The 23376-nt window shown below is 48.8% G+C and overlaps 1 protein-coding gene across 6 annotated transcripts in view; it reads right to left on the reverse strand.

Moving 5' to 3' along the window:
- Positions 1-3872: 3872 nt before the first annotated feature.
- The window catches only part of RAD51B (RAD51 paralog B), a 448074-nt gene continuing 428570 nt past the window's right edge, over positions 3873-23376 (reverse strand). For 4 of the 6 annotated variants that reach the window (XM_042790959.1, XM_042790958.1, XM_032984680.2 and 1 more), the window contains exon 12: positions 3873-4714. In XM_042790959.1, the coding sequence (XP_042646893.1) occupies positions 4605-4714 (110 nt within the window). In that variant the 3' untranslated portion in view covers positions 3873-4604. Of the gene's footprint in view, positions 4715-21659; positions 22052-23376 lie in introns of those variants that run through there. The other 2 variants (XM_032984679.2, XR_004405956.2) reach the window with 2 other exon arrangements.

The following is a 23376-nucleotide window of genomic DNA, read 5'->3' on the forward strand; positions in this document are numbered from 1 at the left end:
CTATTTTAACCTCTCTCTAGGTAGCCTAATACTTAACCTGAATGTCTCCTACAACAATTTGTGCCCATTAACTCCATGTCCCATCCCCTTCGGTTAATGAGACTGGAGCCCAGCTTCCAGGTGAAGTCCCTGCAGAGCGGCACGGGTAGATTCACCTTTCGACTTTCCTGCCAGCTGTGCTCTTCCCCAGCCTGTCCCCAGGGGATCTGCTTTTCCAAACCTTTCCATGCCTCTCTTCCCATGCCTGCTCAAAAATAGGATGTCCTAAACCCATCCTGGACTTCCATTTTCAGCCTGGTTCTGCTCTCACTGATGCTGTCCTGCCTCTGCCTCTTGTGGAGGTAAATTCAACCTTCCTGGACTAATCTGTGGTGAGGACAGGAGAAAAGTGCTATATCAGATTATGTTGGTTCTGTTAGGAGGACAGAGAGATGCAGAATTTGACCTCTTGTCATAGTGTCGTGGTGCCAAGCAGGGCCCTGCCCTGTTATTGCAGGGCGTCCTGGCTCCCCTCACACAGCCTGACGATGGTGGGTGACTGGCTCTTGGGACTTTATCCCCACTGGGTTGCACATATGAATATGCATGCATGCATAATATCTAGCTCTGATGTTAGCACTGTGTTCCATGACACCCAGGGTCCCTGGGCAGTCACCCCGCTGCCAGGCTGGGGCAGCCTGGGGCCCCCACCGGTACGCTCAGAGGAAGCCGTGCTCCTGCCCTTCGCTTTTCCTTCCTGAAAAAGAGACGCTCATCCCTGTCCCCAGGGAACATAAGCTTTGAAACATGAGTTGATTTATTTCCACTTATCATTATCTTGGTTTACATAAATTACAGCGCTTAACAGTGGTCATAAAATTATCCTGCCTTAAAAAATTCAGCTGTAGTGTTTGGCCCCGTGACCTCCCTGATCAGCTCCTTTCCAACGGGCAAACGTGCAGTGGGAAAAGAAACAGTCCCTTCTTGTTTGTCACAAATGTTCATCTCCCTTTTGTGTCAGCAGCCGGAGTGCCTGATTTCCTAGTGTTGGTCAGTACAGGAAAGTACAGCAAGCCTTTCAGCGTGTGCTGCTTCACCGTTCTGAATAACTGTGAAGTTATTTAAATCAACTAAATCATCCAGCGTCCCTTACCAGCGGCCACCACTAACTTTTTAGAGTCAAGTTCTGCCCTGAAAAGGAGGCTTCCTGACAAAGCAGTGATGATCTTCTTTTAGAGAAATTGGATCACCTCTGGGTGTACTGCAAGTAAAGTATTTTCTCTAATATCTGTCTCATCTGGAAACTGAAAGGCAGGCTGGCTGGTTTTATGAATCGCTCTTGACCTGCGTTAGCATTTCAGCAATGAGAATCTGGTTTCCAATTGTGGTAAAAAAGAAGACAGATTAGATGCCTAATATACCCAAAGGGGAAAAAAAAAAAAAAAAAAAAAAAAAAAGCAATAAGAACTTATTTTAGTTGCTAAAAACAGAAACTATGAATCTAAATACCCGTAAGGAGTAGATGATCTGGACAACCAGTGATATCAGCTAGACACTTTTTCAGCAATGGTACCTGCACTTTATTTCTGTCAGTGAGTTGGACAGGACAGCAAAGATTCTTGGGTCCTTCTTACTCCTGACTCCAAGAGGGAGGGGTAACCTATAATGCTGTTTCCTATCATGTCACTGGTTTATTGTCCATAAAAAACTGTGCCCTTTGGGTCATGCTATTTATTTCCTCCAACAATCTTTATAAGAAGCCTTATCAAAATTGGTGTAAAAAGATGTTTGACCCACAGCATGCTTATTAGGTCACCTTTATCTGCTCTTCCATTATTTTTTTCTTATTCAGTGTATGACTATGTCATCCCAAGCAACACGATTAGCAATCAAAACCACCCGGGCTGATAAGACCATAACCCTGTGTCCCGCAAGCAATTAAGCCCTAAGCACCCCAGGAAAGCAAACAAGCAGAGGAGGGCATGAGGTGGGTGAAGTCAGAGGGTGTGAGGTGGGGCTTTTGGTTCGGTTCAGATACAAAATGTGCTCGATGCTTTGTCCGTAGCACTGCGGGCAACAGGGAGCACGAAACGGCCTTCAGAAAGGTGCGACAGGCAGTGAGTGACCTGTCTGGAGCGGGGCTGGAGCCCTGGAGCGGGCAGCACCGCTGCGGACCGGGCGCAGCCGCCGCGTGGGGCCGGCCCTTGGCGGGAGGCCGCCGGCTTCACCTCGGAGAGAAAAGGCCCTTTGTCCCCGCCGCGCTCGCCACCGGCTCCGGCAGAGGAGAGCGGGCAGCCGGCCGCGGCCACCCTGCCCCCGAGGGGGCTCTGGAAGCGGTGGGGGCCGCTGGGGCAGGGCGGGTGCTGCCCGTTCGCTGAGGCTAGCGTAAGCAGCACACGGCCGGAGCGGGCTGCTGGCAAACGAGGATCAGACCCTCCCTTCGCTTCGCTTCCTCCTTGTGCTTCCTCCTCCTGCCTGCAGCCCCGCTCTCCGCCCGCCGCGCCCTGAGCCGAGGGCCGTCACCCGCTGCTCCTTGTGCGGGGCACCTCTGCCTGCACCGTCCCCCGGCCAGAGACGGAGCAGCAAGATGTGTGCTGGCTCTCCCTCCGGCGAGGCTAAAGGATCTAAACTTCCCCCAGTGCGTAGACAAGACACTTGTGTCCTGGCCCTGGAGGTCGCCAGCTCTACTGAGAGTCAGAGACTGGTGGGACAGTGTCAGGAGACGTGCTGGAAGCCCACCAAGCTCCTCCAGCCTGCTCCGGTGAGGCTCCTTCCTCTGGCTTTGCCTCCCTGGTCCTTTGCAGGGCTGGGACCTCATACCCTTCATGTGCTAAAAATCTTGTAATGAGTTACTTTCTAAAAGGCCTGAAGAAGTGCAAAGGGTATGCTGAGTTCGTCTCCTTTGGGGGATGGAAAAAACCCAACGCCCTTGCAATGCTGTAAGTACCGTCCTACCCGACCTCTCCTCACTGCTAAGGCTGTGGGCTTGTATGGCTGTCACAGATAGCACAGATCTTTCCTTTGCCAGGTTTTTCTGCCACATTAACACACAGGCACTATACTTCCCCACTGGGTCCTAGAGGATTTATTTAGGTAGTGAAATGGGCTCTTTCTTCATTAAAACCTGGTAGACAGTGGGCTTCAATATGATAATTTGTATAATTAGGATTTTGAAAAAGTACATTATTCCATTTTCTGGTACATAGAGATTAACTGTGAGAAGGCCAGAGCTGGCAGAAGTGTGGATTACTTCAATTTTTGCACATCTATTCTCTGTGGTCCCACTTTTAAAACTAGGACCGCCATGACTCTTCCCTACAACTGGCAATGAGGGGTGACTGGGATCCAGCCTGTTCTCCTGCTCCATGTAATTGAAATACAAAAAGTAAACAAGAAACATGAATATGAAAAAAAGTAAAATCCAGTCCAGCTCCAGGTAATGTACAAACTCCTTTTCAGTGCTCTAACACACAGAACTGGTCCTGAACTGCTATAGTTTGGTCTGTTAGTAAACCAAATCACAATAGTCAATATAAAGTAAATCAAGAAGAGAGGAAGAAACCGCAGTCCAGGATTGAGCATCTGAGCAGCATGGAAACAAGTGCTGGTGAGGGCTGGAGCCTTCAAATCCATCCAAGGGCCCCTAGCTTGCAGGCTGTGCTGGATTTCAGGTGTTCCCAAATTCGGTGGGGGAATACTGGAGGAGGGACCAGGAAAAAACATGCTCCAGGAACTGAACATACTTTGTCCAGCTCTGAACAGCTGTTTTGGGCCCTGCTTCTACCCACTTTGTAAAAGGTTCAATAAAATTAAAAAAAAAAAAAAAAAAAAAGAGTGAACTTGAGGTAGGAAAAGAAACAGAAAGTCCCAAACAAACATATTTTTGACAGGGGAACTGTGTTTTTGAATCCTGCTGCTGTTTGGCCTTTCAGGTTGTCAGCAATCTGTTGCGTGCTGAACACAGAAGACAGTGTGGTGGAAATACCTCTGAAGCAACGAGAGCCTTATCAAGGCACTGTACCAGGAAATGCACCGCTTTCTTGACTGCTTCATGCACGATACTATGGTTAAACCCAACAGCATGCCTCATCATAACATGTGCCTTATCGACCTCACGATCTGATGACAACAGCAGCCCTCAAGAGACCAGACTGACATCATACAAAACCTCAGTAGTTCAGAGCAAAGGCTGAAGTATGTAGCTAGGCTTGACTGTGTTGATCTGTTTGCACTGAACTTGCAGGCGCTTTGTTAGAGGAAGAGGAATATAAAAATCAAGCCCAAGCAACTTTTTCATCATGTTTCTCACAGGTTATCATGCTGTTTAGCAAACGAGTGCAGCAAGCAGGGAACATTTTTGTCCTCAGCAAGTGGAAAAATTCTGCTCCACAGCTTTCTGCAGCTTTGAAAGAGTGGAAAAAAAGCCCAAACCAAACCACTGTCGCTGCCTGGAGGAGAGAGATGGTGCCACTGGTGACTTGGTACAGAGTCCTGTTCCCAGCTGACCCAGATACAGCTGTACGTGGCTGTGATGTTTGGGTTCATCCCGTACCTGAGACAGGGGCCAGCTCTTGATCCAGCTGGAGCTCCGAATCTCCAGTTCCTAAGCTTTTTGGAAGGCTGGTTCACAGTTGCATTGCCAGTCTCCTTGTTTGATTACTGCTGGTTACCCATGGCAAGCATGCTGATTCTGGACTCCTGGCCTCCTTTCTCTCATTTAAGATCAGGGGAATTTCTGCAGTCACAAAAATAAGAAACAGAAAATAGAGTAGGCTTTTCTTGTGTAATATTCACCAGACCGCTCTGGTTTTAATTTGTTCTCCCTGTCCTGGGTTCTTCAAAACACCTTCTCTCATTTACGTCAGCATAGATTTACCACACCCCACTTATTTCAGACCTGGATAGTGCCATGGAAAAAGATTACCAGCCTTTGGGAGCTGCCGCTTTATGTCTTGAACAAAAGATGATCATATGGGGCCGTATTCCTTTGGGAACTGCCTTTGTATTTGTACAGCACCTAGCACAAGTGATCCTACTCCTGGTTGGAATTTACTGTACTGCAGAATTGCTTAAAAAAAACCTGCTTTTTGTGTTTTGGTTTGTTTTTTGCTTGTTTTTGGTTTTTTTTTAATTGCAATGCAAGCTTTCAGAGGGAAACGAAGCAGGATTTAAATGCATGCATATCCACAAGAGGAGGGCCATCCAGCACATGGATGCTAAGTGTCCTTTTACAGCCCCCCCATTCAGACCCAGCACCCACCTCCCTGGGGCGATGGATGGCAAGGTGGGCCATGCTGCCCTGCTGTGACCCTGGCCAGGGGGGAGCACACCTTCCCCACCTTCCCCACTGTGCTCTGGAGTATTTTGAGATGTCTGCATCTGTTGCATGGGTTTGGGGAACTGGAGAGGGTGAGCTGTGGAGGGGTGGTGGAAGCCAGGAGCTACCTCGAAGGCCAAGCTCTCTGCTGATGCCACATCCCTTCTCTCTGAACAGGAAAGCAAAGTAGCTCAGGGACCCCGGCTGCTGGGACCTCTACCATACCCCAGTCCGCTCAGTGTATCTACCAGAGCAAAATCAATCCCTGAGAGAATAGCTGAAAAGGCTGGGTCAAGCTGATGTGTCTGGAGGACTCTTGTTTGACATCTTCTCCCCCTGCCCCAGAGCGTGAGGACGGGCAGCACAGGGCGCAGGACTAGTGCCGTTGGAAGAGCTGCGGGCAGGGCACCGCCTGGGAGCCCGGTGGGAGCTGGCTTGCAAAAGAGGCCTCCACCTTCCAGGGCAGTAATTGCATCCTCACCGTGCGCTCGCTGCACTCATAAACTGCTGGTTTCTCACCCTCCCATCACGCCTGCCTATCTCCAGCAGCGGTGGGGACGGTATGACTAACCATTACCCATTAGCCAGATTACGCATGTGAGCTACTTCAGCAATGTGTAAAGGTTTTGTTGTCACAGTATGCAGCACGCTGAGGATACAGGCATGGGAATTACCTGGCATATGTCTCCATTTTTCGTGCTCCTGAACACAAGTATAACACATCAGTTAGCTGAAGCTTATCAAAGACATCTCCTAGCCCCGCCCCCGAAAAGCAAAGCTGGAACTTCAAGGAAGAGACGCTGTGAACATTTGCTCCTTTAAACTGCTATAAATATTGTCTGCTGCCAAAGGATTGAAAACTACCCAACAAAAGGAAAAAAAAATATACTATCTCAGTGCAGGCCTGGCTGAAGAGAAAGGCTGGAAAAGAGGTCTGGTGGAAATAAGTCTTGCCCCTTCAGGTAGTGGATTAGATCAATCCAGCTGTGTTATGGGACTGTGGGAAGCCTCACAGAACACGTGTAGGGAGTTTAAGGTGGGTTTTGAGGCAAACTGTTATTCTCTGTTTTGTTGAACACATTTCTTGGTCTGTATGAACTTTAAGGTGCACTGAGAAAGCAATGTGCCATGTGGGGGAAGGCTTACAGAAAGACTTGATTCGATGATGGAATAATTTAAAAATGTCTTCTCCTACAATACTCTTTAAAATATTCCTCCTCCGAGGCACACTTGGCTTTTCTCTGCCTGATGTATACATCCCTGACATCTACCTGGCCCTGCTATATTATTCAGTTAGTTGTTTGGTTGATTTACTCTCACTAATGCTAAATATATTACAAAAAAACCCACTTTTAAATAAACAACACAGTGGAAGGTGGTTGAGACAGGGGTTTGGTGAGATATACAGGTGGAGTTTTTCAGGTTTAGAGACAGTTTCTGGTCCTTCTTTCCTGAAGAGGAAGGGCCTTTGAATGGCTCTTGTGAAATATGCTGATGGTCTGAGCATCCACATCACCAACTGCCCATGACAATTGCCACTGATTGACCACTTGCTGGCTGGCTACACAGCAGCCCAGGAATGGGTGAGTCATGGAAACTGAATTCCCCTTCACCCCTGCTGCCTCCCCAGGCCCTCCGAAGGAGCTGCATTGACAACAGGGGAGGAAAGTCAGTGCTGCTTTTATTCACGCTGCGAAGCATTGATCAAACAAAGTTATTCTGGTTCCACGGACATCAATGCAGCATTTTTCATGAGTGTTACCTGAATAATGTCCTACTAAGAGAACAATCTCAAGTAGCGCTGGGCACATTATTTTGCATAGATAATTGATTCTGTGCTACTTCAGGCCAGCAAAAACATATCGCATTTGCAAATAGCTTTAGCAGAAAATGCCCCAAAACACTGCCATGCTTAGGTGCAGCAGTATCTAAACTCTGGTTTTCATTTTAGAATTATTTTTCTGAAATTGAGTTTGGTTACATTTTAAACATGTATGAATGAAACATCCACCTTGGGGGGGAACAAAAGGAAAGAGGAGAGGAAGGGAGAGGAGAGGAGATAGAAAAAAAGGAAAAGAAAAAAAGAAAAGAAAGAAAAGAAGAAAGGAAATGAAAAGGAAAAAAAGAAAAAAAAAAGAAAAAAAGAAAAAAGAAAAGAAAGAAAAGAAAAGAAAATAAAAGAAAATAAAAGAAAAGAAAAGAAAAGAAAAGAAAAGAAAAGAAAAGAAAAGAAAAGAAAAGAAAAGAAAAGAAAAGAAAAGAAAAGAAAAGAAAAGAAAAGAAAAGAAAAGAAAAGAAAAGAAAAGAAAAGAAAAGAAAAGAAAAGAAAAGAAAAGAAAAGAAAAGAAAAGAAAAGAAAAGAAAAGAAAAGAAAAGAAAAGAAAAGAAAAATAAATTAACAGATTAATCACTGCGTGCTTTCCTGAATAGAGAATTACTATCTGGAGGGGGAAAAAAGCAGGTTTGATTTGATGAGGAAAATCAGTTCTTTTTATCTGAGATCTACCTGAAGCATTAATCAATTATGCACACATCTCTGCTACTGCATCTCGGATATAAATACCAACAAACCCAAACAGGGAGGTATTAAGAATTTCCCTTGCGGTATTCTCAAGTGAAAAAAAAAAAAAAAAAAAGAAAAAACAAACAAAAAACAACCTAAAAGGTGTGAGTTTTCAAAGTTTAATGGAATTTTTTTTCTCAACACCAGTTGCATACTGGGAGAAAGAAGTGTGAGACCTGCCTGAACACCGGCCCTTTCCCTGGAAAGGAGCTTTTCTGTTTTTGTGAACCCTGCACGCAGGAGATGGCACTCAGGGCCGACGCGGGCAGCCCAGTGGCTCTGTGGGATCCATGCTGGTGAGCCACAGGCACCCGCAACACCCACCTCCTTCCCTCCCTCCCTGTCCCTCCCTGCCCACACCGTCCGCGTGCACCAGCAACTGTCCTCCCCTCCGAGGTGCTCACCAGGAGGTTTCCTGCAAAATTCCACGAGACTTGGAGTCGCAGCGCAGGGGGTGGACATGGCCTGAGTGTAACGCTTCGGTGCTGGGGTTTGCCCTGGCTTGTGCGCCGTGACAGGATCCAGGGTCCGAAGCTCTGAGTTACTGCTGAGCCGCTGCCCGTGGCTCAGCACCCATTAGAGGTTTTTCAGCTCACACGCCTGTGATGTGAGGTTGCGTTGGTGCCCTTAAATTAAACAGAGCGGCATAGAAATGAGAGCTGTAATAGGAATTGTACCTTGTGTCTGGCAGCAAAGCGATAAAGAGCGATTACTGGGAGCCCCTCAGCGCAGACACCCCCAACTCATCTTGGTCCTCACTCCCGCTTTTGAAACGGGAGGAGGGGGAAATGTCATGGCCCCAGCCGGTTTTCCCTTGTGGGAAACGCATTCCTGAGCTGTACACTGGAGATCATTTTAGCTGCAGGCCCTGGGAGAAGCGTCACCGCCATGGTGCCCTGCCCACACCCATCTGTAATGGGAGGGACTGGCGACACCTCAGTCATCGCCCCACTTCTCCCTGCGTCAGGGCTTTGGGAGCTGTGCCACTCCGTGCCCCGGGGCACAAAGAAGCGCCTCTGCAGGCCCGGCTCGGCTGGCAGAGGTGTCGCGGCTGCCTGGAGGCCACCCTGGGCGGTGGCGGTCCCCGAGACACCCCGAAAGGGAGAGGGGCGCGCTGAGCCAGGCCCGGCCATCGCCCCTGTCAGCAGGCAGGAGGACAGCCCAGAGGAGCTGGAACAGGGCGTCCCGGGTGTTTGTAACCACGCTGCCCCTCACCCCTGATTTTGTCTCTGCTGCAGCAAAGGCTTCGGCTCCCCGGGCGGGGAGGCGCTGCAGCGCGGCGGGGGACGCCATATCTTTTGGCAGGGTGAGCGGGCGGAGCTGCCTCGGCAGTCACGCGTGCTCTGCCTTTCATTTCCATTTCAGGACGATGATATCTGGGAGGAGAGTGGGGCTTCTGCCCCGGACGGAGCCAAGGATTAGACCAACAGGCCATCTGGGAATCCTCATCTGCCGGCGGCCAAGCCCGGGTGCTTCCCAAGAACGATTTAGGCCTTCCTGGGGTTGTGCAACGTTGTCCCGTAAAGAGTGCTGGGCAAATAGTAATTTAGCCTGGGAGAGTGCAAGGAAAAGCGATGCAGAAGTCTAGTGAATGACGCTCTGGGAATCTTTCTGGTGGAAAGGGCCACGTAATGCCACAGTTTTGCAATGCTACCCTCCGACAGGGCGTTATCCACATTTCCCAAACTGGCAGATTTAGACTGCTGCAACGCTCCTTCCTGAAGTCACATCTTAAACCCGCTTGGAGATGGCAGCTACTGCAGAAGCACAGCAGTGCATTTGTTCAAGGGGTCATCTCCTCCTGAAAACATGATGCCCATGTCCCTCCAGGACGTAATCTGATGGCTCGTGGTTTCCTGAGTGCAGTTTTAGGTGCTGATTGCCTCCTATGAAAAACTGAATGGCCCACCATTGGCTTTAATGAGTGTCTGGCTTTCCCTTTCCATACTGTCACAGCAACTCACAGCAGGAGTTTCTGCGCTGGAGCCCCCTTGCTAGAAAAGAGGAGTCCCTCTGCAGGGGCACTGGGACACACTGGGATGGTAGAAACCCCTGCTTCTGCCAGGACTGGTTTGAATTTGCTGGTTTTCCAGGGCTACTCCTAAAGCTGAATTTTTAGAGAGATTGAAGTTTTGTGGGGGAAATAAGTCTGCTCCCCAGGACAAGTAAAGCACTGAAAGGGCTTTCTGGAAGTGTCACCTGACTGGTGTCCTACTGAACCCAATATTTTCTTATTGCAGAAATGGAATGGATTTGACAAGTGCGTTTTGGGTTATCCAGAGCCTTGGATATTTGTTTTCTTTACTCAAGAAAAAGTAAATAAATACAGTTCCTCTGCACCACTGACTAGCTAAGCTGAATTGAGAGAAGCTCCTATGAATGGTGCTGTGGGCTGGTGGTTACCGTAAGGGAGATGGGGTCAGAGCCAGGCTTCGCTCTGCGCAGCGGTGGGGACCAGGCCGAAACATGGATCAGATAATTCCCAGCTCCCTAAAGCACTTTGGAAGCATGTTGTGGTTTTGAGTGGGTTTGTAACTCCCTGTGTAAGCCAAGCTTATGGATAAACTTTAGAAACTGAGGGAGTATCTCTGGGTGCTAAAAGTACAAAAGAGTACTCAAGTTCAAATTGGATCAAATTCTTGTTTTGTTCTAGGAACCACTGAAATTACGGAAGAAAAAAACGACAAAGAAAGAAACTCTTGAGCCAATACTTTACAAAATCCCAGAAGTAACAGAAAAAACCCAATAATATGTTATTTAAAAAGCTCAGTTTTATTTCCAGCTAACTAGATAAGAAGATCTGAACACAGCTATTAACTTGTGGGTAGATCTGTAACCCTCTGCTAACAGTAACCGCATTAACTGCACTTAGAGTAAATGCAGAGCACCAGACCAGCGACAACACACCACTTACACCCTATCTGTGCTTTATTTCAAGTGCAAGTTGTACTTGGCTGGTGGGTTGGCTCTGGCAGCTCAACAGCAGAGGTGCAAATCTGCTTGCTGCACTGCTTTGCGTTCAGTAGTTTGGAAGGCACTGAAGCCGATTACAGCTGTCTGGCCTGCATGTGTGTAAGCTGTGCATCTGATGAGAGTACACGTCTCATTAAGATAGGCTAAAACTGAAAGCGTGTGGGGAAAATGAACTCAAGAGGGTTCCTGGCAGTGTTTCTGCTGTTTGAATCAGCAGCTTGTGATGCTTAACGTAAACAAATTGCAAAATGTTCTTGAGAAATGTCATTGCTTTAAGGATTGAACTGGACGCCTTGGGTAGGGAGAAATGCCCAGGAGCCCCTGACGTCACACCGTTTTTCAGAAGCAGCCGGGCCATGCCTGCTTGCCATAGACTGACCGAGGTGGCCAGGACAAAACGGGATCAAGCCTCTGCCGTTGGCACGAGTGGCCTGTGCAGAGCGTGTGCTCCATGTGGCACCTGCCACGACCGTGTGGCTGCACGGCCCTCACCCAGACCCACAGCATCTCCTGGAACACTGATCTTTGCCCCCACAGTCTCCTTCTCCTGCAGTGCCCTCCTCTGCTTGAGCCCCGGGGCCCCAAAGCAGCAGCGCTGGTGGTGGGAATCAAACCCGACCTTCCCACCCCCCGGGGTGTTCCTGTCCTGCCTCACGCCCGCCCCGTTCAGTTCAGAAACTGTTAATCATCTTGAACTACTTACTGGTTTTGTGATCTTAAACAGGGCTTGAACTCAGTTTTCTAGAGGTGAAAGCACAATGTCTTACTGTAACTCATTTTACCAACCAATCCTATCCTGAGCCTAACAATATTTTAATCACAAAATCCAACCTCAAAACCCACAGCATTTTCAGTTACTGTATTTCATCACCACACAGCTGAAAACAACTTTTTTTTTTTTTTCAACCACTCTTGTTTTTCTAAAGTGAATCACAAACCATGGAACTTAACAGACGGAAAAGACCCAGGGACAAGTTCTCTCTCACTAACCCTGGTGTATATAAGGAATAACGTAATTAGAGCAAAAAGCATTTCTCTACAGTCACACGGGTATATCAGAGTTACAGGAGTCAGCCTCCCCTTCGTTAAGCCAGATAGTCCATCTTAAACAAGCCAAAAAGCATTTTGGCCTACAAAATATTGCTGGTGGTGCCTATCAGTCAGTCCACTGTTAATTAGCCCAAGGAACAGAGCCCTTACATTTTCCCCAGAAGTCAATTTGACCTTCTCATAGATGTTACCATGATGCTTCATGTCCTGGTAAGTGGTCTGCTGCTCACTTTGCTACTATTCTTGGCTGTGCCCCCTCGAATCACACCAAGGAATAATTAACAAGGTAACTGTGTGTCTCAGTGGGTTTGCCCACCAGAAGAATGTTAACCATCAAGAGTGCTATGTGCAGCACCCATGAATAGTGTTCAGATCTTCCTGGGAAGACTGGTCTGTATTAGTCACTCCAGTTAATTGGCAAGAAAACCAGGACATCTGAATATAAACTCCCAGAGAAAGGCTACAGGATGGCCAAGGGAGAAAGCCTGATCTTCAGGCTGTGACTCCCAAGCAATACGCACCTTTCTTCCCATGGTGTTTATGCTCTGGGAGAATCAATGGGCATTTCACAACCTGACAAGGTGTTTACAGTTCCCAGCCTCTGCCTACAGATGTGCTGGGATAATGGCTCCTGGTATGCGTTTGGTACCTGTGCTGACGAAGGGGCTAGAAGGAAACCCTCAGGCCTGGGAGCCTGGTCTCATTGACCAGGTCTCATTGACACCAAAGTAAATCTGAATTACTCCAGATTTACAGTCATCTACCCAACAGCAGAAGTCTGGCCCTTGAGACCAGCCGATGCTTCGGTAAAACGTGACTATAGGCACCGATGTATCAGACTTGTATAAAACTTGGTCAGGGAAGTGTCGGAAAACATCCCAGGTGATCAGCGGCATCCAAGGTGAGGCCAGGTAAGCGTTAGTCCTCGCATTAAGCATTGCCCAAGGCTGATGGTGGCCATGCCTGCGGCTACCCTGGTGGGAACAACCCAGAGCTGTTCCTTCTCCCAGGGGTCCCTGGAGGGTGGGACAGATCCAGCACAGAGCTAGTGGTGCAATCAGGCTCTCAATGGGAGCTGATTACCCTCAGTCATGTCTGGGAGGGAGGGAGGGACACGCTTTGTGTCTTGATCAACTTCATGCATCTTCCTATATGGGGGTTTGCAAAATTAGAGTTCATAAAACCTCCTCCAGCCCCTTCCCTGAAAGCTACACCCACATTTTTCTCATGGATGACTCACTGTTAAAAAAAAAAGTTTCTCCAGATAGAGTTTTTCTCTGCTATGTATTAGAAACAGCTGAACAACTGCCTTAATATCAGGCTTCTCGGGTGACGGTGAGAGCATGCCCGAGTATGCTGGTGTACATGAACTTGCACACATGTGTACATATGCTTTGTCTATTTTTAATTTGAGTTTCTCTTTTGGCCTTTCCATTCCTCTTCCTTTCAGTTTCTTGTATTTGTTTTTTATTTGTCCCTCTCCCCCTGTCTTTTGCATGTGTAAAACGCAGATCCACAAATTCTTGCATTCATCTGTCAAAACAATGGTATGAAGAGTCCTATAAAATGACCTCATCCGTTCCTTCATGGATAAACAGAAGAAGTTGATGGAGTTCTTTCATACGACACAAGAGAGTTAAACCAGATCACTTTAAATTAAACAAAGGACAACATTAGATAAAATAACAGGAAGACCATCCTTGGTCTGTCAGGTTGAGGAATAATTAGTTTCTCAAGGACAGTGGCTGAACTGGGCAGATTGCACATGATTTTTTTAGGAGTGATAATGCTGCTCTGTCCCCAGAGTGAGGTGTGTCTTCATCACTTTGATGTGTGCAACTCTCAAATCAGCAACACGGGAAGCCATGGGGGCAGAGATGTCAGAAATGGTAAGAGGTTTCCTGAGGTGATAAAAAGGCCACCTGTGAGGTTGTTGTGAAGAAAAATTCCAATGACTGCGTGCAATATTTGGAAGAAACAAACAGGAGGGTTGAGGTTAAGACGCGTTCACATGTGCAGGCTGCTTGCCTTTAGGTTATCCCCCACTGGAGGATCCTCTGTAGATCTGACACATTCAGCCCCTTTTCAAAAATTACACTTTGGGGTTAAAATTAAGGACACGGAAGTGGGAAAAAACCCGCATGTATTTAGGCAAGAGTCCTGCGAAGAAAGCCAGATAGGTTGGGGAAGTGGTAAAGGTAAGGAGATCTGCTCTGGGAAACTAACCCATGGCTCAGCAGCTCTTTAGCCCGAAGGAGCGTGGCACTGGCCTTGTGACATGATGCTGAGGCTTTGCACGTCTCCGCTCAGCCCCTGCCTCCGCCGTTCCCCGGCCCATCGGGGGCTGCTGGCCGCACCGGGGAGCTCGCAGGGCTGGGTGGGCGCAGGCAAGGGTGCACCTGCCACCGCACCCCGACCCCGACTGCCCAGCCGCCCCTGCCCTGCTCTCATCTATGCACCGGGGTGGGAAATCAGACTTAATCAGCTCGCTGAGGCCGGGCGTGCTTCGGCTGCGGGCTGTGCAGGGCAGGAGCAGCCCTTCTCCACCTCCTGCTCAGCCCTGAGCAGCCGCTGAGGGCGATTAACAACTCAACAGGCTGAACAGGTAGGGCGAGCCTGGCGGCAGAGCAAGTTCCCCTCACACTCCACCACCCACAGCACCTGGGCTGAAGTCTCTACTTGAATGAAAGTGTGTTAGGTGTGGTATACCAGTTATGCATCAAAAGTTTAATGCATTCAAGGGTACAGCCTCAGCTAGCAGCTAACAGCAGCGGATGAGCCTTGGGGCGAGCCCAAGCCAGCTTCCACTGAAGTTGATAGAGTATGGTCTTTTGGCTTCAGTGGGAACAGGATGAGGTCCTTCATGGCCAGCCAAGGAGAGATTAGTCTAATGATGTCATGGTGCTTGTAACTGCCTGTTCAGCCTTAATTCAGCTCTTTTGTGAGCATGCATTATGGCACAGTCTGTAATTATGTGATCACATACTACTTGCTCTGCAAGCCTCCCGCCTGATTTGAGGGGCAGGGTGGAAGGTAAGGGCAGCAGGGCTCTCTCCAGCCCCCACGGCATTGTCCTGTGTCCTGGGGCACCGCTCTGCAACGGGCTTCCTGCGGGGTCTTGGGCAAGACAGTGCTGTAACCCGTGCGTGGCAGGGACGGAGTTAAGGTTTCACCAGCAACACAAGCCTGGCTTTTTCTAAATATAGGAGCTTGGTTTTGCAATCCTACTGAGCTCTGAGCATAGCTTTATGTAAGGGGTAGTGAACAGCAGTGATGGCTTTAGGTTTAAACTGCCTGTACAGCCTATCGGGATCCTCGCTGCAGGAGGTATGAAAATCCCTTGGTTTGCCTGCTGAGGCAAGGTGGCACACCTATCTGCTGGCACCAGTAGACCGGATTGCTGTCGGCAGCAGTACCAGTTAAAACAAAAGGTTTTATCTCCCGGATCTGACACCACACGCTCGCTCTGCTTCTGGCCATCTTTCCAATCTCACTTTCTGCTTCATTTAACGTGCTCCGGAGGCTCTGCAGGCCTGGCTTCCAGCATCCCCTAAACTGGTAGCTAAAAGACTAGCTGAAGATCCTTATGCCCGCTGACAAATGGGAGACTTGAATGCAGGAAGAGAATGGAAGGAAATTCGGAAATGGTGAAAAATGGAAGACAGGGAAACAGAGTGAGTTTAGAAGGAAGAGGACGTGTGACCTTGGTAGTGGCAGGAAGCACATGGAGAGATGCAGGGGGGTAAAGGAGCTGCAAAGTATCTAGAGGGTCAGAAGGGAAGAGAATATCCAGAGCAGAAAGAAAAGGTTAGGGTGTGAGAGTAACAAGCAGGAAAAACAGATGAAAGGAAACAAAACAGAGAAAAGGAAGAAAATAGCTCAATTAGGAGGCGAAAGCAGGAAAGACCACACCACACAGCACCAACCAGAAAGGCTTCGGGTGGGTTCCCCCTGCTCCATCTCCTGGGTGCTATGCCCTGCTTCACCTCTGGAACCCAGAGGGTCACCCCTGCCGTGTCTCGGCACTGCCCGGGAGGGGACGAGGCGCGATGGCCACGTGGTGCTGCAGCCGAGCCACCGACCCAGCTCCCGGCAGGGCTCCCTGGCCTCTCCGGCACCCCCTTCGCACCCCAGCTGCCCTTAATCCAGTGCACTTGCACTGGTGTTTGTGTCACTTAGGTACATCAGTCATTGCAACGCACTCGCTTGTTGGCTGGGATCTCTTAGGAGGGGCAGTAAACGCGCGCACCGAGTGGCAGTATCCTGGCTTGGTGCTGAGAGCTCCCAAAAGACAAATACTTTGAGTTATAACATGAGCAAACATGTAGCAAAACTGAGTTCAGTCTCTTGCAAGGGTAGTTGGGCTACGAAATATGTCAAAAGAGCATCTTCCTCCTCTGTGAATCTTCTCTGGGCCTGAGTTTTATCTAATTCAAGGATGTAGTAATCCCGCTGATGTCACTGGGCTGACACTGGTGTAGGACGGGCGTGTGTGGCTGCTGAAATAGGTCAGAGCTGTGTACTTGGAGGCACAGCTGCTGAGTTCAGTGATAAAAAGGAGCTTTTGAAGCTATTTCCTCCTGGTGAGCCCTTTAGAGCTCCCCATCTTTCTGCTCCAGGCATGGCTCTGGGCTGGGGGCTGGCCCGGTTTCCTTAAGCACCTCTCTTGACTCAGCATTTTCCACAGGTCTTTGTCAGAAAAATGCTGGTTTTGTTGATGTTCCACATTTCCTGTGGGTAAAAGCAAGATGAAGCACAATGTTCCTGGTGTTGTAGGGCCTGCATCAAAATATTTCAGTTTGATGAATGGAATAAAGCAGCTGAGGACTCGGTGTGGTAATAGTTGTGACCGCTTGATTTCACACTCTACTTTTTATACTGGAGTGCAAGATATTGTTATTCTTCTAATCCCATGTGGCTACTTGATTTTTTACAAAAGCTTTCCATCAGAGATGCGAAACGAGGTGTTGTTCTCAGAGCCATGTTAATGCCCGAAGCTGGGTTTGCTCTGCCATTACGTGGAGGGTAATTCTGAGCAGTCATTCTGCTGCTGATGTCCAGCATATTGCTTTGGGATTGCTGGAGTAACGCAGGCAGGCTGCTAGTAAACACCTCACGTCTTTCCTATGCGTGGATCCTTTTCCCTCACACAGCAGTTCTGGTGCAAGCCACCCTACCCGCATTAACCTAATCCCCTCTTGGAAGCAAATATCGAAAGAGAAAAAACCCAAACCAAACCAAAACGCAACCCATGAAATGAGGAAGAAAGAAAAGTAACGCCCAAGGAGCTTGGCGGAGTCTCGCATCCCCCATGCGAGGAACGGGGCTGCTGAGCTCCAGCATTGCAGGTGATGTAATGTGAGTTTAACGGCCGTACACACCTCGGTGTGCCCGTGAGCCGCACAGGCAGGGGCAAGCAGCTGCACAGGCCACTCGGGAAGCCACTAGCAGAAAATGCACCTCGGTGTGTGTGTGTGCCGCGATCCCCACGCGCTCTCTGTGCCCCTTTGAAGCTGGGAAGGAATGTTCTGCTTTCTGAACCAAAGGCACTCCGGTTTGCCTGTGGGCTATGCGGAAATACGAGAAGGTGGAAGCAAGAAACAACTTGTTCTGTCAGGGAGGAAAAGCAGGCTGAGGTCTGTAGCTAGCACGCTGCACTGCACAGCTTTTAAACGAGGTGGCCTGAGCGCTTGCAATGGTTCAAACCCGACTCTCACTCCGCAGGGCTGGTTGTTGCCCTGGTGTGCTGGCTGTTGGCAGACAGCTTTTGCCCCCGTCCGTTGCAGCAGGTTGACAGGAGGTTATGGGGTTGTTTTCTGAAATTCCACTGTGTTTGTTTTCAGTCTTGCAAGGCGCAGTGTTTCTCTCCAGTGGTGTCTCCGAGGCACGACCCAGGAAACCGATCCTGTTTGTGTGTCTGCGACGGATGTAGCAGCCACTTTTACTGCACATGAGGTGTAGGGGTTTTTTGTTCCTTCTTTCTCCAACACATGCTGGGTCATGTTTTCCGCATTTGGTCTGAACCCACAGTCCTTTTCTCAGAAAACTTAACAGAGTCACACCAGCTATATTTCCGTGGGTGGGTGTGTGTATTTATACACACATATATGTGTTAAAAATATCCGGCTTAATTCAGGTACTATTAGAAGTTTCCATTACCTGGGTATTAGTTTAGTTAGGCCAAGCAGCGGTTTATAAATGGATCTTAACCACCTATGCACATGCCATCTGGAAGGAGCTTTCCGCTTTTGGCCAGCCCTGGCTGGCAGCTCCGGGTGGTTTGAGGGGAACCAGCCTGCCAGGTTCCCTCAAAAGCCCAGGATGAGGTGGCGGCTGGTCCCAGCCCCGTGTCCCCTCCCAGGAGCGGGGTCCCTGGGCTGGGTGTCCCCTCCAGCTGCTCTGCGGGCAAGGGGAGATGCTGGCCTGCCCGCAGTGACTGGCCCTGGGACAGAGAGCACATTGACTATCATTACTGCTCCTGCAGACAAATTTACATCTAAAAGCCGAGGAGAGATAACTAAGAGATAAGCTTTCCTATTTTCCAGGTGCTGGAAAGCCTGACTGCCTTCTTTATACAAACACAGGTTTAACTACTATTCACCTCGGGGGATGTGGATGAGTTTATCTTGGTTGGGAATCCATGGAAATTACTTTTAACCCCTAGCATTGTAACAGGTTGCCCAATGCATCTATATAAACATGATGCATATTTACAGTGTAGTGATCTCTAGGGTTCATTAAATACCGTAATAAGGACTTTTGGAAAGCAGCCAGATAGCCTGCTCCTCCAAGCTATATTAAAAAAGACCAAAGTGTTACAACAAAATATTTTAAAGTTGTTTCTATTTACTTATTTATTTATTTAAACTAGCCTTGAATTATTTAGCATGTTCTCTAAGGAATTATTGTTTCATGTTCCATCTCAGCATTTGAGATCTGAAGAGTCCCATGGAATAGTGTCTAGAGGCAGCAGCCAGTTAACCCTTTTGTGTTTCCACTGGAGTGCTTCCTCCCTTCCCAGGCACCAGAATATTGCAGGCAGCTGTGGATTTCAAGCACAGGTCTGCGCCAAAAAGTGATTATATACAAAAACATATGGGAAGGTACTGCAAAATTTAAGAGGATGGAACCAACAGCAGGCCACACAAATTTAATTAAAGTCCATAGAGATTAACTCTGGAAAGCAGTACACCTGAATAAAAAGAACTACAAGTTTTATGAAGCTACAAAATGCTATATATGGCTTACCATGTGTCAGCAAAGTTAGGGTTGAACCAGTATACAGTAAAAAAAAGAATCACTTCTGGTGTTCAAGAAAGAAGAGATTCTGCAGTTCATTACATGGCTTGTCTTTGTTGGTGCTGCAGGGCTAGAAGAAATAAAAAGTAATAAAATCCGCCTTTGTCTCTAATACCAGCAGATCCAAAGCTAAATATGTGAAGGCACAGTTCTGTTTTGTAAGATAGTACCATTTTTCCACAGCCTTTTCCCAGAGAAAAAACCCCACGCTTTCAGAGTGAGGCGCAGGATTTTACAGTTCCCCTCTCAGTGGCATTTTATTTCAGAAACGTTTTCAGCGACTACAGTATATTTGGGGACGCTCGTGTATCGTTAGCAGCAAAGGTGGAAAAGAGCTCGTTAGTCACCTAACCCTTCCCCAGGCCAGTTTCACGCTGCACCCTGCGTTGCGTGTCCTGGTGCTCGACACGGGACGTGGCACGTCCCAGGGGAGCAGCGGGGACCACGAACCCGCCTGCCTGCCCCCTCCTCCCGCAAGTCACCCACAAGCCACCCGCCGCCACGGCCACGCTTTGGGCACCTCATGCTAAAAATCCGTGCGGGTGGCCCCAGCCCCCCACGGCCTGGCAGGCATCGCATCGGCGTGGGACGGGGATCCTCGACGATGGGCTGGCGTTCCTCGCGTTTTGTTTGACTGGGAAATGGAGCTCCTGGGCTCCAGATCTGCCTCCCCCAGGGAGGTTTCTGCCGGTTTCTGGGGAGGTGCTTCGTACAGGAGTTGCTGAGCGAAACGGGGACCAGACCAGTGCTGGAGGCCGACTCAGCAGCCGTGCCGCAGCGGGGCATCCCCAGCGGCCAGGCTTCCCCTTTTCCGCCTGCCCGGTAACGGCGCGGGGCGCGAGCACGTGCGAGGAGATGCCCATTCGGTTTGGATAAAGCACCCAGCTGCAAAGATTTTAAAAAACTTATCCAGTTTGGCTAAGCCTTTATGGATCAGTGAAATGGGCTGGAGAATTACCAGAAGTTGCTGCCTGTCGTCGCGTCTGGTGCTTCCTGCTGGGGCTGGGAACACCAGCCACCCTGCCCTGCTCGCGGGAGGGAATTTCAGCAGTTTCACTTCCACACCCAGCCCAGGGCAAAATGCCCGTAAGGAGCAAGAACAAAAAGTAACGTGGTTTTTTGGTTTTTTTGTTTTTTTTTTAAAAAAAAGAGAGACATGTCAGAAGTATTTCATAATTCAGAAAAGATTTACCAACAGGGACTATGGCTGACGGAAAATGGACAGGCTCTGACTGGGACTTGGTGTGAAAGGAACCTGTAGCCAATTGTTCCTGGGCTTGGTCAGTAAAGGTGGACTCCAGGAGGATGCCAAGGTTTGAAGGGGACGGGAGGACTGCTGGAGTTTCATTACAAACCCCTGGAGGGCCCAGCTGCTCTCCCCACACGGAGCCCTGCCTCTGCAGCATATTTGGGGACCTGCCCAACTTCCCTTGCTGAGCCGCCCTCTGCTCTCTGAGCCCTGCCTTGCACGCCTCGGGGGGGTCACAGCTTTGAGCCCCCTGCTGTCACCCCCCACATCCCCCCGAGGGGACACGTGGACCTGCCTCTCTGGAGCCACCAGCATCTGACCCACGGGTCCCAGCCGGACACGAGGCAGGGGCAGCCGTGGCTTGACTTCGGTCCCACCTGTGTTTTTCTGCATCAGGGTTGACTGCTGTCAGCCTCTTCCCACCCATACAAACCCCGTAGGTACACAAAGTCTTATTAAGAAAGGATTGGTTTGAATGTTGACACATGTTTTGGGGGAGGGAAATCTTCTTTTAGCTCAACTCCTTCATCTACTTCTAGTGCCTCTTCTGCCCCAAAGAAAGGGCCGCTCTCATTCACTTCTTTCACTGCAGTTAATTAGTAAGTCCGAGCCAGCCCGTCCTCAGGAGCTAGTAGTTCCCTTAATCTCCCTGTTGCTAGGGCATGCCGACATGCTCCACTGGTACCAGTTCCAGCGTGATGTGGGGGATTGTGGAAAGAAAGGAGAAAGAGCTGATCAAACAGAGTCCGATTAAAAAAAAAAAAAAGAAGCTCTTTTTGATGAGGCTGAGAAGTTCACAATGGGGGAAAGCACAGGGTGAATGATAAGGCCTAAAGGAGCTCATTAAATTGAGGCAAGCTGAGCAGAGTTATCTTATTTCACTCCCTTTCTCCTGCCACCCCCGTGATGGAGAACTCTTTTATCAAAGCGGGGGGGGTTGGGGGGGGCAGGATCACTTCCTTGCAAAATGTTTGATATAAATAAATGTATAATTGTTTTCCTGAGAGTTTTTGTAAATCAACCCTTTAAACATTTGTAAAGCCAGCAGGAGCCCCAGAGAAGGGTGCTGCTTGACACAAGCGCAGGCTGGAGGTGAGAGGTCCCATAGCCCATTACTGTTTCCTCCTCTCGGCTCATCCAGCCTCCTGAGAAATAGCAAGATAAAAGCTGAGTAGTAAACGTGGACCTCAGGGATGATAGAGGTCAAATCAGAATGCAAATGTGAAATGTTTGCCGTGGAAACAGTGTTGCTTACTTTATTTGATCTGCACCAGCCTTCACAAAACCAGAGCCAGCGTATGATTCAAAAAGATCCATGCATTGAAACAAAGTGCTGCCTAGCAAAACCTCCCATGTTTTTTGCCTTGGGATCTCTGGCAAGTGCCTTTCCTCTGACCGCGGCCGGCGTCTGCTGCCTCCGGAGAGCAGGGATCCCACCACAGCATGTCTCGGTGAGCGCAGGGGTCTTGAAGAGCTAGAGCACGCGAGAGGTGCGGGCCGATAGGGAAGCTTCCTACGAGGTCTGTGTTCAGCAGAAGAAACCAGGGTAGGGCTTAATCCCTCGCTCGCAACAAGGGCAGTGGCAGAGTGCGGTAACTGACAGCGCGTTCTTTTCTCCAATCTGAAAATTAGACAGATTGCTTATCAGAGCTGTATTTTGAGAGCCCGCATGAATGATGGATCACAAAACAGAAGCAAGCACCTGCCCCACGCATCCTTTTGCTCATGAGAGTCATGAGATGAGTGCTTACTTTGATGTGAGGCTACTTTTCTTGCAGGGACAGACAGGGGTGGCACGGCCGCGGTCCTGCTGGCCAGCACAGCTCTGGGTGCTGGGGAGGGGGCAGCGGTGGCAAACGGCACATTTTCTCTGCAGAACTCTAACAGCCTTATGGCTAGAAGATTTCCACAGGTTCTCTCTGGTTTCACTCAATCCTTTCCTCCATGAGCCCTAAAGGAGGCTGCTTTTTTGAAAAGCCACCTCATAATTCTTATTAAAAAGCAATCCATTATTGTAAATAATTATGTTAACCTTCCTCACCTGGAGGTCTTTCTCACCACCTTAATTCCTCCTTCTGTCCAAGAATTTCTCTCTTGCTGTGCTGGTGAGGCACATGGACTACTCACTTCTACTGCAAGGGATAAAGGTAGCTATTTCCAAATCTAAGGTCAGCCTTTAAATGCGCAAATATATTTTTATTAATCTCTTCTCCTACTCCTAGTAGTTTCCCCTCCAGCTATAGGAACACACAGGGACCCTTGCTGCATGGAGAGCACTGGATTTTCCACATGGCAGCTCAGCTTGAGTACAGCTTTACTGTTTTAATCTCTTTCAGGTATCAGCCTATCCTTCTGTAGGCTGTTGTAAGACAATCCTGTTTTTTTGCTGAGGGATTCCCTCTGAAGAGGGATCAGGTGTTTGGCATTTAGCACATCCCCCACTCTCATTTCTCCATCCTCCAGTCTTTCTACCACAGCTATTGACAGCAGGATTGTAGCCAAAGGTACGATGAGACATGGTGAGGATGTCACAGTTGTCCCTTACTTTGCCTGGCTGAGCCATGCTAGCAAACAGGCTGGTTTTGCCAATAAAATCTGAGTCAGTAAATGCATTCCTCACATAAACACAGCTGTAGATAGTGGGACGTACTGGTACTTTGTTTGTTAGGGACTTCTCAATTAGTGTTGGTTGTCATCTGTTCATGTGTGTGGGCAGGCAAATGGTAGTGTGCTGCTCCTTCATTCACCCCACCCATCTCCACTCATTTGGGGTCTCATGCAGAGCAGGCAAAGGCAAGTTCAGGGAGGCTTTGTTTGCTCAATGTCATACAGATTTGTTAAAAAGAAATAGAGAGATAGGCCACCGGAGTCTTCTGCCAGAAGAGATCTCATCCATTACCCTACACCACTATCTGGTTTAATGTAATTTTATACTCATCTTGTACT

Source organism: Tyto alba, unplaced genomic scaffold (assembly GCF_018691265.1).
Source record: "Tyto alba isolate M040663 unplaced genomic scaffold, T.alba_DEE_v4.0 Super-Scaffold_18, whole genome shotgun sequence".
Taxonomy (NCBI): domain Eukaryota; kingdom Metazoa; phylum Chordata; class Aves; order Strigiformes; family Tytonidae; genus Tyto; species Tyto alba.